Consider the following 17,890-nt stretch of genomic DNA (forward strand, 5'->3'; position numbering starts at 1 on the left):
TAGAAGGCGTCATTGATTGGCTGAAGTTGTTCAACATCTGATCGATAAACGTACTGTATATAAAATTCTTATAGTTTTTAGTTGATGAATTGTAGCATAATAAAGGATAATATTTGTAATCAATATATAAGATGAAAACATCTTTATTACTTAGATGATTTGTGAAACGAGCTTGATGATTTGTATATTAGTCACTAAGTTTATTCATTGTACAATTTGGATTGGCCGATAACGATAAGATAAAAAGGGGAGTGGCTAATAAACGTGGAGAGGTTACCTGTAAGAGTGGTTTTAAAACGACGACATTCAAAAATATACTAACGTAAGAGGAACAACATTTATTTGACACAAATGTAAAAGTTAATAAATTTAAATATGAAATAAAAGTGTAATAATTTATCATAAAGATTGTGTTTGTGATTTCGTCAGACCTTACCCAAAAATTGTGATGGTGATTATGTATAAGTAGATAAAGATATTTTATCCTAGATTTTTTGATCGAGTAGGCAGTTACATAAGTTACAGAATAAACATAGAAACAAAGAAAAGTCAAAAAAAAAAGCTAGACTTTGAAAACACTTTTTGCTCCAGAGTCTAATTTAATTGTCCTGAAGATTCTTTACAAAAAATTGCATATACAATTCTTCGCTTAAACTTATTATAGTAAAGTCCGAATTATTGCAGTCAGCTTACATCTTGTGATAAACGCTAGAAATCTTATAATATGTAAAAATTTTGCTGTGAAAATGTTTCTTAAATCCGCTCCGAAGTACAAAAGCCCTGAAAAACGTTCAACAAAGTGGCAAATTACCTTTATGCATGCCCGTGTGTTTATCCTTCAGCACGGTTAGCTCATAAATCTTGCCGAACTCCTCAAACATCGGGCGGAGGTCCTTCTCCTCCAAATGCCTGGGTATTTGGCCGATGAAAAGTTTCACCGCGTCCTTGCCGGCGCCGGGCGGCGCGCCCGTCCGCTCCGCTGGCGTCAAGGGCGACCCACGCTTAGTATCATTCACCGAATGGACCGGCGTAGACGGCATCGTACTAGCATTCGACTCTTGCCCGCTTTGAGCCATTTTCACCGGGGCTTGCACGAAACCCGGGAAATAAACCCCCGGATTGTAAATGTTAGCTCCCACCAACATTTTTTTTTTTGGATAACTATTGAGTATTATAGGTAATTAATATTACAAAGTTTTCAGTTTTCGTTTTAATCACAGTGTTTTTGTACTATAGTTTCTTATCAGTTATCACTTATCACTTACTCTATATAAATTCGGTTTTTCTTTTAAAGCTTTCGCGGGCTATTTATTTTCGGAGGGCGTTAGGGTGGGGTGCGTCGGTGTGCGTGGTTTTTGTGTGTATGTGTGTGTTTGTGTCTCGTTCGCGTAATGCGTAATGTTATCGATCCTTATAGTAGCGGCTCGGAGACCTCGTGTATTTCACCCACTCAATGTTCCACACGTGCTACCCTATAAACAACTTATATTTTTATTCACGACTCTCTAATTTTCTTTTTTTGTACTCTTTCACACTTAGATTTGCTAAAACTTTATAATATTTACATTTTAATATGTACGCTTATTTATATTGGCACGATTTAGGTACTGAGTAAAATTTGAGCGGTTATTCCCTAGCTAGCGATACTAAAACATTCCATACATTTAGAGGTATTGTGTTGCACCCAAAAAAGTTTACTAGTAACACGGTTAACGCGTTAGTGTTTACACTGGCGGACGCACGCCGTTCTGTTTACTAACAAAACAGTATTCGCAACACTATATATTTTTTTTAATTCACGTATTGGTCAAACACCGCAAATTTATCGTTTACGTTTATCCATCGAAAACATTCACGATTAGTATTTCAGCATACACAGTGTTTTTACGGCACACTTTTTCAGTTTTTCCGTCACTTAAGGATCCTAATACACGTATTATTTACAGCTCTAAAAAATAATCACACGACAACGAAGAACGATGACTCGACGCACAAAATTAACACAACAAGACACGAACTAAATTAGGCAACAAATTTGCCGTGTTCCCGTCTATATGTCTACATGTCCACTAACCTAAAATTCCCTCCCGGACCTTTCATAGCGTACGCTATGGGGGAGCCTCGAATCTTGATACAGGCCTCCCTTTCTCTCACCCTCGCGGATATTTAGAGGCAAGTGAACTCAGTTTATGTGACGCGGTTGATTATTACGAATCTTGTAGCGATGTTGTATTGTTAACTTGCTTGGGGCGTAGAGGAGGCATATATATAGGTGATGAAAACCTTTGAAAGGCGAGCGTTTCATATATGGCATATATTCACAACAATCTCGTTAGTCAAGTGGTTAGCATGTTCGACTGCGGATAAAGTCCTGGGTTCAATTCTTGCGTCATGCCAAAAATCTCAGTAGGTAGGTACTAGCCCACTTCCCTCTTAGACTACATCATCACTTACCACCAGCTGAGATTGCAGCCAAGAGCTAACATCTATCTGAATAATAAAAAACCTAACTCCGCGGTTTAGCGGTGTGTCACCCCCGTGCCTCGGAGAGCACGTAAAACCATCGGTTCTACGCCTCATCTCTCTCCGGTCGCGTCAGATCACCGTCCCATCGTGTTATGAGAGTGAAGGAATAGAGTGCACCTGTGTTTGCGTACACACTTGTGCACATATCTCCCGCGCAGTTGGCTTATCTCTATGAAGATTGGCTGCCATGGGCAATATTCGTTTGGGAGTACATCTTCGGGTCCTTTGTTTTTAAATCTATCCTGTATTTTATTCTTTGTCATAGTATTAAGTAATGAAGTTGTTTAAGTAGATATAATAAATAAATTACTATTATATTCGCAACATTTGGTATACAAGGACATTACTATTACTGACTGGAGTCAAGTAAACTCAGTTTTTGTGACAAAATTGACTATTCCGAATCTTGTACCTTGAGGTATCATACAAGAAATTGTATTGTTAACATTTGTGATATACGTAGAGAAAGCATATACCTAGGCGGTGTACGCCTTTGAAAGCAAGCGCTTCCTAAATGATGGCATATATACACAACCTTTGGTACAAAATGTCGTTTTAATATTTACTGACTAGAAGCAAACCATGGAACTGTCAGCTTAGCTTATAGGCAAATGAACTCAGTTTTTGCTATGCGATCAATTATTCCGAATCTTGTACATGCGATGCCATGCAAGAAATTGTATTGCTAACATTTGTGATATGCGCCTTTGAAAGGCGAACATTTCGTAAATGATTTCTTATTATATTTGCAACCTTTGGTACACAAGAATTTTAACTTGTTACTTATTGATACATTTGTTTGAAATTATTTTATTGTATCACTTTTAATGTAAGACTTTATAATAACCTTTTTTTATAGCTTTTTTTTTAATAGCTTTTAAGAGAGTTTCAATGCTGTTGTTCTATTTTGGAGAAATATCTATAATATTTGTATGCATATCAAGATTTTGTGTATAGAGAAGCCCACGCGCGCTAAGCTAGAATGAATCTGATAATTATGTCAACTATAAAGCTTTGATATATGAGGACCTTAAATCTAGATACTTAAGCATACATAAAATTTTCGTAGAAATATTTTTTCCTTACTAGATATTATATCCGGCGTTCCCATGGATTTATGTTTTGTGAAAACCCCATGGTAACTTTCTGATTTTCCAGAAGAAAAGTACCCTATTTTCGTCTCCAGTGTGCAAGATTACTGTGTGCAAAATTTAATCAAAATCAATTAACCCGAAGAGCCATGAAAAGGTTATGGACAGACAGGCAGACAGACAAACATACTTTCACATAATATTAGTATGGATTACGATTAAACATATGCCTACGTAATTCGGAAATGTTGGCAGTTTATGACAAAGTTATTAATTCAGTAAATTAGGCTTATAATTTGGAACCTAACTAAAAGCAAAGTCCTTCATTCCTTCCTTCAAAGTACTTAATTCCTAAATTTATGTACGTTGATAAAATCTGATTTAACGACTTAGGTACCTACTTAGTTTGCAAAATTTATTAAGTTTTTAGCTTCATAATAACTCTATTATAGTTGAGCACTAATCTAGTGTGGTTTTTTTTTTTATGTTTCACTGGTTGTCGTAATTTTCTCAAGGTTAAGTACCAATCAAAAAAAAATCTAAGATTGGGAAAGGCAAGAGAAAGGTCTCAAGTAACTATGATAACTCAATTTGCGGTCATCGACCATTAGTGCTTTTTTTGCTTCACATAAGCTGATTTTATTTTACTGCCACGTACAGATATATATAGGACTTATATATAGCCTACTAAATGATGCCCACTACCTATTTCGTTCTTGCTTTCAGTTTTTTATAAATCCCGGAAGAACTCTTTGATTTTCTAGGATAAAAGTTACCTATATCCGATTCCGAGCTCCAAGCTACCTCTATACAAAAATTTATCAAAATCAGTGGTTGTTCTTGAGAAGGTAACAGCCCGACAGACAAATGGATACACTTTGCTTTTATGGTGGTATAGATAGGTTGCTTCCTTCCTTATTCTATTGCTATCCTTATTTGTTAAACCCTATAAAAAATTTTAGGTACAGGTATTTAGAGAAAAATAGCTGAGTACGCGGAATAATAAAATGAACTTTTTAAGTCACACAAGACATAAAGATAATTCGTAGATCCTCAAAAATTTTAAGATACTCCCACGAGGTCGAAAGAGGCCCGAATTTGCTTCATAATACTTATCTGAAACTGCCCAAGTAACACACACAAACTTACTTAATACACAAACACATTTTATTCCTTTACAGAAAATACGGAAACAATATTGACTCACACTCAAGCGTTTAGCATTTATTAAACCCCGAGAACCGACATCAGCATCGGAAGAAAAAAACTTTCACTGAATAATTTATCCGCCAATGCTTAGGAGGCAGTCGTAAAACGGAAAGGGAATTTCGGTAAAAAGGTCTTCAATGTTTGGTCGGACTATAATTCAAGCTCCGAAAATAGAAGGGGAAGCACCACCCCACGCCGTCCCTTCTCCACCAACCTGCCAGCCTCAGTTTGGATGATTCGCGCCCTTAATGGTTGTTTAGAAAAAATGAATTAGAAATTGCTTGGGGACCGGGTGACGATGGTGAAATTTGGCGGGGATTTTTGCTCAGGCTTCTTTCTTATTAAAATTCTTCATGCCTTAATTTTTTGCTTCAGATTTTTTTCATTGAGCTGGGTACACACCCATTTGCACTAACACATGATATTATAAAGCCTCGATAACTCAACGGTTGACGAGCGGACTGAATTCCGAAAGGTCGGCGGTTCAAACCCCACCCGTTGCACTATGGTCGAAAGGGGAGTATTAGTCATGACTAGCATGGCTAATATTCTTTATTAAAAAAAAAGAGGAAAAGTTCGTAAGTTTGAATGTAAGGAGTAATCTCCGGAGTTAATGATCCTATTCTGAAAATGCTATTATGATAACTTGGAGTACTATACCTAAGCTATAAATGGTAAGGGGTATGGACTAATCAGCCCATACCCCTTTGGTTTCTACACGGCATAGTACTGGGTCGCTAAATCGCTTGGCGGCACTGCCGGTAGGGTGGTAACTAGCCACGGAAAATCTGCCATACCCCTTCTAGGTTAGCCCGCTTCCATCTTTGACTGAATAATCACTTATCACAAGGTGAGATTGCAGTCAAGGGCTAACTTGTATCCGAATAAAAAAAACATTAATACCTAAGTATATTATTAATGCGAAACTGTGTTTGTCTCAGGTTGATTTTATGCATGTAATTATGTCCGAAAAACGACCTAAGCTGGTTTTTTTAACCCATGAAACCTAAGAATTCTCACGGGATTTTTTTTTCTATATCCACACAGACATAGTCGCATCAGTTACTTCATAATATAAAGTTCTTTATGGTAATACATATATTTACTCTATCTTACACACGGTGCTGCATAAATCTTCCTTAAAAGCCTATTCCTTTCTTTTTTTTATTGAAAACACAAAACGTTTACTGTAATTGCCATTCTTTTCGAGAGAAACACAACAAAAAGCCTTAACTGCTCCATATAAGCCTTTATTTCCGAATATTATATAAAAAAACGTTCTAGAATTGTTTCGAAGCCCAAATATCGTTCGGAAAATGTGTTCCGGTGCTATGGAAATTCTATGATTGCGAGAAGTGGGGACACACAATGTACTCATACATGCATAAAGGCTTCGAGGGGTAGGGTTGCGAGGCGGGAGATATTAAAATTGGTCCCTATTTTTGACGCTTTTGTGTCACGCGTGTCAAACTGAGAATATGCGTTTTATTGCGTTAATAAAACCGTTTTTTTTTTGTGTGACATTTAAGTAAAGCGCCATAGATTGTTGCAGATTAGATCTATCAAAAATAAAGGAACAATATCGCTTAAGAACGCGCTTTTTCTTCACGCTTGTGAAATTAGGGCGTGTTCATTTTGCTTAAGTACCGGTTTTTTTTAATTAATTATTATGAGTGTGGTTTTTAAAGATTGCCTGCTTTTTTTTTTAGTTATTATGCACTCATAATAATTAATAACTCAAAATTTAAAAATCTCTATAAGAAAATTAAAAAACACCTGGGACAACTATCTCTACTCTAAAAATTAGGTATTACAAAGTGTTAAAACTAACAATGGATTCGATTTTATGACTGCAAGATAGGTCTAAATCTGAAATCAAAGCTTTATTCGTGGTGAATATACGTACCACTATCTTATAGCTAGGTACCAAAATTCATTCATTAATTGTACTATCAACACTGTAAAAGAGTGGTAAAAGTGAAATTCGAAGAGTTGTTAACAAAATCGCCATTCAAAACTAAACCTTATTTATATGGCAAATACGTTTTAAATTAATTTGATTAAAGGTTTCCCTTTACCGTACTCAGGCTTCCAGTACCTATTATATCAACGTCAGTAGTACAAATCTTTCCTTTGTGTTTCCCCGTGGCTGACTTTCCCCAAAAGGATACTATGTAACCAACAAATAGAACATTTTGTGGTAAATAGGCGGGTTCTAGTTTGCTTTTTGGAATGTATACCCATCTGATGAGCTCTTTTAAACATTTCATACTGAAAATGTAAAATTTTAAACTCTATAAGACCGCCTGTTCAGTTTGCATATTGTATTGTCTCATAATATGTCTATAGATTATAGACATATATAGATTATAGACATATTATTGCCAATCAAGCAACAATTTAACAAACAAACACATCAATTTGCATCATTACCCATGGCTATTATATAAGTGCGAAAGTGTGTCTGTTTGTTGGGTAGTTTATTTAATGGTTTATGCTTTCTTGGTTTGTTCTTTCATTAGGTCACAACGGAGCAACGGATCAACGGGATGATTTTGCATGGGTAGGTGGGGTAGGTATAATTATTAAATACCTATAGAGTGACATAGCCTTTTTATTCTGGAAAATCAAAGAGTGCCTACGGGATTTTCAAAAACTGAAATCCACGCAGACGAATTCATAGTACTTAGCAGTAGGTACTTAGCAGTACACTCTTTTAAACTTAATTTTTTTTTTAAAGTACGCTTTACTTTAAGATCAAAATCACATAGCTAAAAAGGTTATCTCTTGAACTAGCACACATGCTAACAAGTGTAAATTAAAAATTTATAACACCCCCGACAAGTGAAGGTTAAAGTAACTGGAATAGAGCTGATAACTTTCAAACGGCTGAACCGATTTTCTTGGATTGTAGCTAAGAAGACTCTCGATCAAGCCACCTTTCAAACAAAAAAACTAAATTAAAATCGGTTCATTAGTTTAGGAGCTACGATGCCACAGACAGATACACAAATACAAAGATACACACGTCAAACTTATAACACCCCTCTTCTTGGGTCGGGGGTTAAAAAACGGGTTTCTTACACGTAATACACGCCTTTTAAAACCAAACAAAATGATATTAACTTAATCTTAAAAAAAATACATAGCGGATTTTGCATGCGCTGCGACGATGAGTTGCTAAAAACACAGAAAAATACTTACTAGCATAATTTTACCGTTTCCATTCAGCCGTGGGTAAAAAATATTATAACAATTCAAGCTTCTCCACGTCATTAGCATATTGACCCTCGCATTGTTGCAAAGTACAAACTACAGTCACACCGTTGGGTGATATAATTTAACTAAGGTGCTTAGCTAAGAGTTCCCAAGACACAAGTAAACTTTGCCCTCCAACAGACGTGGCAACTTTGCCCGGGCTAGATCCATAGTCATATTATGAATGCGAAAGTGTGTCTGTCTGTTTGTCTGTATGTCTATCTGTCTGTCTGTCTGCTACCTTTTCACGGCCCAACAGTGTAACCGATTCTGACGAAAGCTACAGGGTTAGCTTATATCCCGGGGACGGACATAGGCTATTTTTTGTCTCGGAAAATCAAAGAGTTCCCACGTGATTCCTAAAGACCCATCCACTTAACTAATTTGTATGTTTGCTCCGAAGTATTATAGCTTGCGTCCCTGTAATCGAAATAGGCAACTTTTATCCCGGAAAATCAAACAGTTCTAAACAGAAAATCAAACGGGATCTATCAAAATCTAAATCCACGCGGACGAAGTCGCGGGCATTCTCTAGTCTACAATAAAATTCTAGAGTTGCTCAGACAATGCTGATAATCACTACTTAAATGCGAAAGTGTATTTGTTTGTTAGTAATGGTTAGTCCTTCAATCACGTTGCAACGGAGCAACGCGGCAACGGATTGACGTTATTTTATTGCAAGGGTATAGTTAACAGGGCTCTCTTTGTCACTCGTTTCATACAATCGTAGTTCCAATTTCATTTGAATATTAAGCAACCAAAGTTCATGAAATTTTGCAGACATATTCTAGAAACTAATATCTGTGTCTGTGGTGTTTTAGATTTTTCTAAAAATATGTAGTTTTAAAATTACAGGGGCTCAAAGATTTGTATGAAATTTTTTAAGACCGCGTAACTTTGAAACCGAATATTTTAACAGAAATCTGGAAAACCACAGACATAGATATTAGTTTCTAGAATATGTCTGCAAAATTTCATGGACTTTGGTTGCTTAATATTCAAATGAAATTGGAACTACCATTGTATGAAACGAGTGACGGAGAGAGCCCTCTTAAAGACCTTTGAGACATGGATATCTCAAAATCATCGTACGAATCGTGGTACGTGGTACAAAATGAGTTTTCACGCGCCATTAACTCTATGGGTCAACTGTCATGTCAAAAATTCGGTTCACATTTAAAATAAGAACTAAATCGTATTTTTGACATGAAATTTGACACATAAAGTTAAAATGGCGCGTGAGAACAAGGTTTTTACGCATTATACCTGTTATATTCATTATGATATGTACGCATAAATTACTCAGGACCTCTACTAGCTGTATAATATAAAGTTGTATCCAAGCAAAGGTCTCATACGGGTGGAAGTTAGGTACAAAGCTGCTCCATGTACGCACTAATTCGACGCCATTATATATTAACAAACGTCTGAGCCAGCTGTAATTTCAGAAAGGATTGGGTACTCTAATAAATTTTATATTATTATGGAACTATATTTATAAGTGCTGATATCCTAATGTTTAGAACCTCTGCTACCTATTATTGCATACGATTTGCACCTCTATCACTTCATTTTCGTAGTTAGGTATATGCGTTTTAAGCAAATACTTTAAAGGTGAAGGTAAACATCTGTGGAAACCTGCATGTTAAAGTGTGTCGTCATGCTCAACCGACCGCCGCCGCTCACTACTGAGCAACTCTCACCACAGATGTCCTCTTAGTACGAGAAGGATTTAGTCCTCCAAGCTGGCCAAGTGCGGATTACCAGACTTTAAGGACATTAGTATGGAAAACTCTCATGTTTGCAGGTTTCCTCACTATGTTTTCCTTTCCCGTAGAAGGCATAGAAAATTTTAGATTACATACCTATTTTTCGTAATAAGAAACATAGACGTGTATATTATGTGTGCAAACTGCAAAACAGGCCACTTGAGCTATGTAATTTTGTTGTAAGACCTTGTCTACACATACTATTTATTATAAATCATTGGTAAAAGAAAATGATACTAAAATACTTAAAACGCACTTAACTCTAAAAACGAAAACGTGTATAAGATACGAAACTGCATAAAAACTATAAACCGATTATACGGGTATAACTGTAAAACTACCACCCTAACTACTAACCCCTTTCATCTTAGACTGCATCACCTATCACCAGGTGAAATCATAGTCAAGGTATTGTAATCGATTAAACAAGTGTAAATTAAAAATTTATAACACCCCCGACAAGTGAAGGTTACAGTAACTAGAAAAAAGTTGATAACTATCAAACGGCTGAACCGATTTTCTTGGATGATAGTTAAGAACACTCTCGATCAAGCCACCTTTCAAATAAAAAAAACTAAATTACAATCGGTTCATCAGTTTAGGCGCTACGATGCCACAGACAGATACACAGATACACACGTCAAACTTATAACACCCCTCTTTTTGGGTCGGGGGTTAAAAAGGGAGTACATTTTACGCCCATAAATATCCCAGGAGAAATTCGACGCGATAGCCAGTCCGATTGCAAGTGGACATTTGTAATTAGGCTTTTTTTATTGTTCCGCGTCACGAAGGGTTGACAGGCCACGGGGTCGTAATTGCCCCATTTCTCGCCATTCGGAAACACGTGTTGTTATTAACATAATTGTCGAAAAAGTTCCCGTAGAGTTTCGACACCCGGCGGCGCAATCGCCATTACGCATTTTGAATTGTGTCACTTTTCATATTTGTTGGATTGTCGAAGTTTATAAAGAAAAACTAAATAATTAACAAGTGTAAATTAAAAATTTTCAACACCCCCGACAAATCATTTTCAAATCTTGTTTCAAATAAATAATTATGTATACTATCTAGGCAACGTCCATCTTGACAGCTTGACATTTGTCAATTGACACTTGAATATTATGAATCTAAGGTTTATCTAACCTTCTTTTCTACAAGAAAACTAGAAAATAGCTGATAACTTTTAAACGGCTGAACCAATTTTTTTGGATTATAGCTAAGAACACTCTCGATCAAGCCACCTTTCAAACAAAAAAAAGTAAATTAAAATCGGTTCATTCGTTTAGGCGCTACGATGCCACAGACAGATACACAGATACACAGACACACAGATACACACGTCAAACTTATAACACCCCTCTTTTTGGGTCGGGGGTTAAAAATGAGAGAAGCAGATATTTTTTATTTAGGTATTTGTTTTTTAAATTCAGATACAAGTTAGCCCTTGACTGCAATATCACCTGGTGGTAAGTGATGATGCAGTCTACGATGGAAGTGGGCTAACCTGGGAGTTAGCTTTGCGGTAGGGTGGTAACTATAGCCACGGCCAAGCCTCCCGCCAGACCAGACCGGAAGTTTAGAAAAAATAAATTTCAAACCCCTGCCAGGAATCGAACCCGGGACTTTCCACTAAAGACCGCAGCAGATTTCATACACCTTTGAGAACATGTAAGGCCAACTCTCAGGCATGTAGGTTTGTTTCCTCAGGATGATTTCCTTCACCTTAAATCAAGTGACATCATTTATTGTTTAAAACACACATAACTCCAAAAGGTTAGAGATGCATGGTCGGGATTGAACTCCGAACCTCTCAATTAGGAGGCCGACATCTTAACCAGTAGGTTGTCACTACCTTTTTTTAGTTTTCAGTTGTCTAATTAATCCCCGACCCAAAAACAGGGGTGTTATAAGTTTGACATGTGTATCTGTGTATCTGTCTGTGGCATCGTAGCTCCTAAACTAATGAACCGATTTTAATTTAGTTTTTTTTTGTTTAAATGGTGGCTTGATCGAGAGTGTTCTTAGCTATAATCCAAAAAAATCGGTTCAACCGTTTGAAAGTTATCAGCTCTTTTCTAGTTACTGTAACCTTCACTTGTCGGGGGTGTTATAAATTTTTAATTTACACTTGTTAGTTGTCAGTTGTCAAATAAAATAAAGTGACTAAAACTTATATAACAGTTTGGCAAACTTCCTTCGGCCTACTAGAACGTAATACTAGTTCTCTCAGAGACGGTAAAAAGTTTTAAAATCAACCGAGTCCACTGTTAAACGGTTTCAATAAAGATATCTGGGAACTCAGTGCAGAAAGTTAGGTACCTATCGAAGTTTAACTATTCACTAACTAAAAGTTGGATGAAGTCAGTTGTAACTTTATAGAAATTGGTGACCTTCCTTCCCGTCTTATATAATAGTACCTAGGTACTGAAGTATGTTGATAGGCTTGTTTTGCTTGATAGTTGAATTTGAGGCTCACATTTAAAGCCGCATTCTCACGGACGGTTTCTAACGTTTAAAATACACATAGCTACCAGTTGACCTAGTGCGCGTAAAGCGATATATTGATTGGCGAACCAATTAAGTGAAAGTCCACGTTTACACCAGATTGGCTTTTCACACACAACACAATATATTGTACAATATTTATTGACAAACCAACTATGCGGTGGCACATAGATACCAAGAGCCCTATTTAAATGTATGAGGCTTGAAGTCGATTCTCGATTGGTTCAATTTGGTAATAATCTATACATACAGGTAAAAAGTTTTGTCCTGAATGTCTGGTGACTGACTGATCTTTCAATGTATAACCTACACCGAAACTGTCAAAATTTCAAATTCAAATTCAAAATATTTTTATTCAATTAGATTAGACTTTTACAAGTTCTTTTGAATCGTCAAAAGCATCTACCACTGGTTCGGAATGCCTTTCCTACCGAGAAAAACCAGCAAGAAACTCGGCTGTTGCTCTTTTCAAAGATTTGATATACAAATATTATGCCATGTATAAAAGCAATTGAAGTCCCGCGCATTGCTGGAGCGAATTGCAGGTCAAATCCACGCTCTTTTATTATTTACATAATCTTCGCTTGTATAATATGCTTTTCAAGTTTCTAACCCCAGCAACTTAGCTTGTCTGTTGACAGATCAGTCAGTCAGTCAGTCAAGACTCGCACAAAGGCAAGGAGAGTGCAATGGCTGCAGATCATCTCCCGACAGTTCCTGCTGATCTTCATCGTTGGCCCCGTCAATGTAATCCAGGCAAGCGGAGCTGATGGTATCCTATCCCACGACGGATGACGTTGTCTTAGCATTAAAAAGCGGTTTCTACGCTGTAGCATCCATCCATTGTCACGATTTAAATTTATTTACGTACTAGGGGATGCCCGCGGCTTCGCCCGCGTGGATTTCGGTTTTTTTAATCCCATAGGAACTCTTTGATTTTCCGGGATAAAAAGTAGCCTATGTCCTTCCCCGGGATGTATCCCAAGTCTGTACCTCATTAAAATCGGTTCAGCGGTTGGCCCGTGAAAACGTAGCAGACAGACAGACAGACAGACACACTTTCGCATTTATAATATTAGTATGGATTATTAAATTAATTTCGTGCATATGAGACTGTTAGGTAATAGCTAAGTCATAACGCAACGCTAAGTTACAGAGGTTGTGAAACTTATTCAATATTGTTTATGTTACCAACTTTCCCTACAATTAGTGTCGGCTCAGGGCTCCCTCAATATTTAATGCGTCGAATTAGTGCGTTCAAGTGAACAGACCTTGTTGCTGAAGTTTGCGCTATTGATACTGATATACAAAATTCAAGATATCTATGTTATTAATAATAATTTCAATCTGTGTTATATTTTTATTCCTTTATTTCCTTTATTTGTAAACAACAGCGGTACAATTATTATAATTTTACATTTTAAACTATATAAAAATAAGGCCAAATGGGTTTACAATATATGAGTATGATTACAGTTAACATAAAAGAGATTATAAATTATAACAGAACTAAGCGAGTGTTAGTGTGTATGTGTGTGTGTGTGTGTGTGTGTGTGTGTGTGTTTCTTTTATTGAATTGTTATACTGAATTGAATTTTATAATGAATTGTTGTAGCCGCAACGTCATCCGGATCACAGCTGAAAATCAGCGTTATGCATTTTATACGTGTTGACGCCTATGATGCAAGACATTATGCTGAGTTGTAGGTACATACACCTCCAGAAAATGTTATATTTGTATGCTTTGTTTTTATCTGTGACACTAACAACAAAATAAATGTTTTTTTTTTTCTTTCTTTATCGAATGACAAAGTATCTTATAACGAGAGTTAATAGGCACTAGGTTAACGATTCCCATCTTATACCACATATTCACTTCCCATTAGGTAACGCCATGGTCAAGCATGTGTCGTAGCGAACAAAAAATAAAAAGAGACCCACCTTTCACATGTCTCCCTTTTTGCCGCACCATGTACTTAACCAGAAATAATTTCATGTTAATATCTTTGGTTGTTTGTATCAATGATTTAAGGTCTTTTCTTATATCCTTACTATAAACGTATATAGAGCCTTCGGGTAATAGGTCCACAGCGTCGCCTTTGGTCTCTGCAGTTTAGACTTGCAAATACGTGCAAAGTTACCGTCTGTCTGTGCAGCGACTAAACGCGCCTTGGGAGCTCTTAGCTAAGTACCTTAGTTTGAACTACGTTTCCTACCGGTGTTAGGCTGTAGTTTGTACGTGGAAAGCTTACTAAACCAGACGAAAAAAGATCTTTTTTTAACCACAGACCCAAAAAGAGGGGTGTTATAAGTTTGACGTGTGTATCTGTGTATCTGTGTATCTGTCTGTGGCATCGTAGCGCCTAAACGAATGAACCGATTTTAATTTACTTTTTTTTGTTTGAAAGGTGGCTCGATCGAGAGTGTTCTTAGCTATAATCCAAAAAAAATGGTTCAGCCGTTTAAGAGTTATCAGCTCTTTTCTAGTTTTCTTGTAGAAAAGAAGGTTAGATAACCGTTAGGTTCTTAATATTATGTCAACTGACAAATTTATGTCAAGCTGTCAAGATGCCTTCTCTTGTCGGTGGTGTTATAAATTTTTAATTTACACTTGTAATTTACACTTGTCTATGTCATATTTTCACCAAAGAAAAATTTAAACCTGGTAAGAGTCTTCAGCCACGCCATCATACTAAAAAAATCATGTTTATGTGACTCTGTTTGTTAATATTCGTATATTGTTTTTAGTGAATATTCGTTTGAAAATTTCGTAGTAAAAAAATCTTTATAATTTCGTCCAGTCCGTCTGTTTGTCTGTCCATGTGTCACAGCTATACTACAGTAATGAAATCCTACTACCGCTACACAGATGTTTAAGTATTTAATTTTTTTTTAATAATTGAGAATACCTGCAGAACATAAAACAGTTAAAAAAAAACTAAAGTTTGAAAGTAATTGGCAATTAGCACGGCTACGGAATTTAACCTAATGCGTGTTCTGACACGTAATTAAACAGTTTTTAATACAATAAAGCATAACTCTTACGTACAAAAAGGATGAAAATGGTCCGTTGCTATCTATTCCTTTCATATTTTTCACTGTGGTAAAGGATAGCACTAGTTTTCAAATTAAATTGAACACTCTGATTTTCCGGGATAAAAAGTACCCTATGTCCGTCCCGGGGATATAAGCTAACCCTGTACCAAATTTCGTCAGAATCAGTTAAACTGTTGGGCCGTGAAAAGGTAGCAGACAGACAGACAGAGAGACAGACAGATAGACAGACAGATACACTTTCGCATTTATAATATTAGTATGGATAACTTCTTAAAAATCTTCCACTAAAAGTTGCCAAAAATCTATCAAAACACCCCATCCTTATCACAGTGCCCCATACATCCCTCTGGTTGAATGACCCTCAAACGAACGGGGGTGACGTCTGAAGGGTGACGTAGGGTTACCCGACAACAGTGGATGAATCAAGACGTTACACCTACGCCTTACATTGCTGGTTTAGTGCGATCATTTTTAACCCCCGACCCAAAAAGTGGGGTGTTATAAGTTTGACGTGTGTATCTGTGTCTCTGTGTATCTATGTATCTGTCTGTGGCATCGTAGCTCCTAAACTAATGAACCGATTTTAATTAAATTTTTTTTGTTTGAAAGGTGGCTTTTGATCGAGTGTTCTTAGGTATAATCCAAGAAAATCAGTTCAGCCGTTTGAAAGTTATCAGCTCTTTTCTAGTTACTGTAACCTTCACTTGTCGGGGGTGTTATAAATTTTTAATTTACACTTGTCTAGCTAAGGCCTAGCTCGCACAGCGATTTTTAGAGCTAGCCCGCCCCGCACAGCGAATAAAAACCGCGCATTTTTTTCCGCAATTCTGTAACACTTGCAATCATAATAGAGATGCGCGCACTGCGATTTAAAATTCGCGCGGTGGAAAAAATCACGAGAATAAGGCCTAGCACACAGAGCTATTTTTAATCTCGCGATTTCTTTTCCGCGTACGAAATTTCACCCACACGCACTGCGATTGCGGTGAGCGTCATACAACTCCATACTGCACAAAATATTCGCGCGAATTCCGTGTGAAATTTGTAATGTCAAACAGATTTTCCCCGCACGAATTTTGTATCGCAAGTGCACCATATCATGGCAAGTGTTACAGAATTGCGAAAATGAAAACGCGCGATTTTTATTCGCTATGCGGACTAGCTCTAACTAAGTATGGGTCGAGTAATCACACTAATATCACAGTTTAACGAAACAAGGCTGTGCTAATATTTTGTAGACGAAAGTCTGTATGTATGTGTATAAGTTTGTTTCTCTTTCACGCAAAAACTACTGCACGGATTTTGGCATTGGCTACTTTTTATCCCGGAAAATCAAACAGTTCTTACGGGATTTTGGAAAACTTAAATCCACGCGGATGAAGTCGCGGACTTCACATAGTAAGTAATAAATAAATCTAATCTACAAATCGAACCCAGGACCTCGTCATCCTCAGTCAAACATTGTAATCAATACACCAACGAGACAGAAGTTCCTATACTTAAATATTAATGTTAACATACATTATTTAAGGTGTAAAAATTGCAATTTTACTCCTTATAAGCATAACTTGTCGTTTATTTCAACCATAATCCTTATTCTTTAATCTTTATAGGCCTTTGTTTTCTCGAAAAAGCGAAAAAAAAAACAAGACAGCTTGGTCTTGGAGCGTCCCATTACTTCTGTCATTGTTTACAAATTGTTAAAAATGGTCGAGTTTCAGAATTAAGGTCATCGCGCGTTAGATCAAGTGCCGTAATTTTTTTTTAATAAAAATAGCGAGAACACGTGCAGGCGGGGGTCACCTTTTGTTAGGTGATTACCGCCGCTCATGAACATTATTTTGCAGTAGGTAGGCCACCAATGCCACACGCGTCTTTATTAACGTTTCATTCATCATCATCGTCATTATCATCGCCAGCTCACTGCCTCCTCTGACAATGAGTAGGGCTTAGACCATAGTCTACCAAACAGGCCAAGTGCCGATTGGCATACTCTTAACTCTTCTTGACGTTCTAAAGAGCGGTGAACGAGGTCTAAGTATTCGTACAATTAACGTTATTTGTAGATGCCTACAGTATTTTTTATTTTTTTATTCACTATAGACACACGCTTGGCCACAATCTCACGCGTTTCGTGCGTGTAGATGGAGTGTCGACATTATAAGGATAGAAGGAAACAGGCCCAGCATTTTTCGGTACGATTGGTAGGTACTGAAGTGAAAGAGATTTTTTTACAGCACGTGTGGTGTGTGCGGTGCTGTTTAATGTGCGAGCAGCACAATTTGTGGGCCGAGTGAGGGAGATAAACATAATTTATTATTCCGTGGAAATAACGTCTTGACACGGAGCATAAGGGCCTTTTTCAGCCAAAGAAAGAGCAAAGTGGGTTCGTCATATTTTATGCACACTCACAAACTCATTACGTCATAATTCCAAATTTCCACGGACATAAAAACGAATTTTGCGTGTATT

General features: G+C 36.9%; 1 protein-coding gene across 1 annotated transcript; it reads right to left on the minus strand.

The window, feature by feature from the left end:
* Positions 1-791: 791 nt before the first annotated feature.
* Positions 792-1,145, minus strand: LOC123869743 (CUGBP Elav-like family member 4). The gene has a single exon (XM_045912742.1). The coding sequence runs from the start codon at positions 1,143-1,145 to the stop codon at positions 792-794; it is 354 nt and encodes a 117-aa protein (XP_045768698.1).
* Between the last annotated feature and the right edge of the window lie 16,745 nt (positions 1,146-17,890).

This window comes from Maniola jurtina, chromosome 11 (assembly GCF_905333055.1).
Source record: "Maniola jurtina chromosome 11, ilManJurt1.1, whole genome shotgun sequence".
In the NCBI taxonomy this organism is placed as follows: domain Eukaryota; kingdom Metazoa; phylum Arthropoda; class Insecta; order Lepidoptera; family Nymphalidae; genus Maniola; species Maniola jurtina.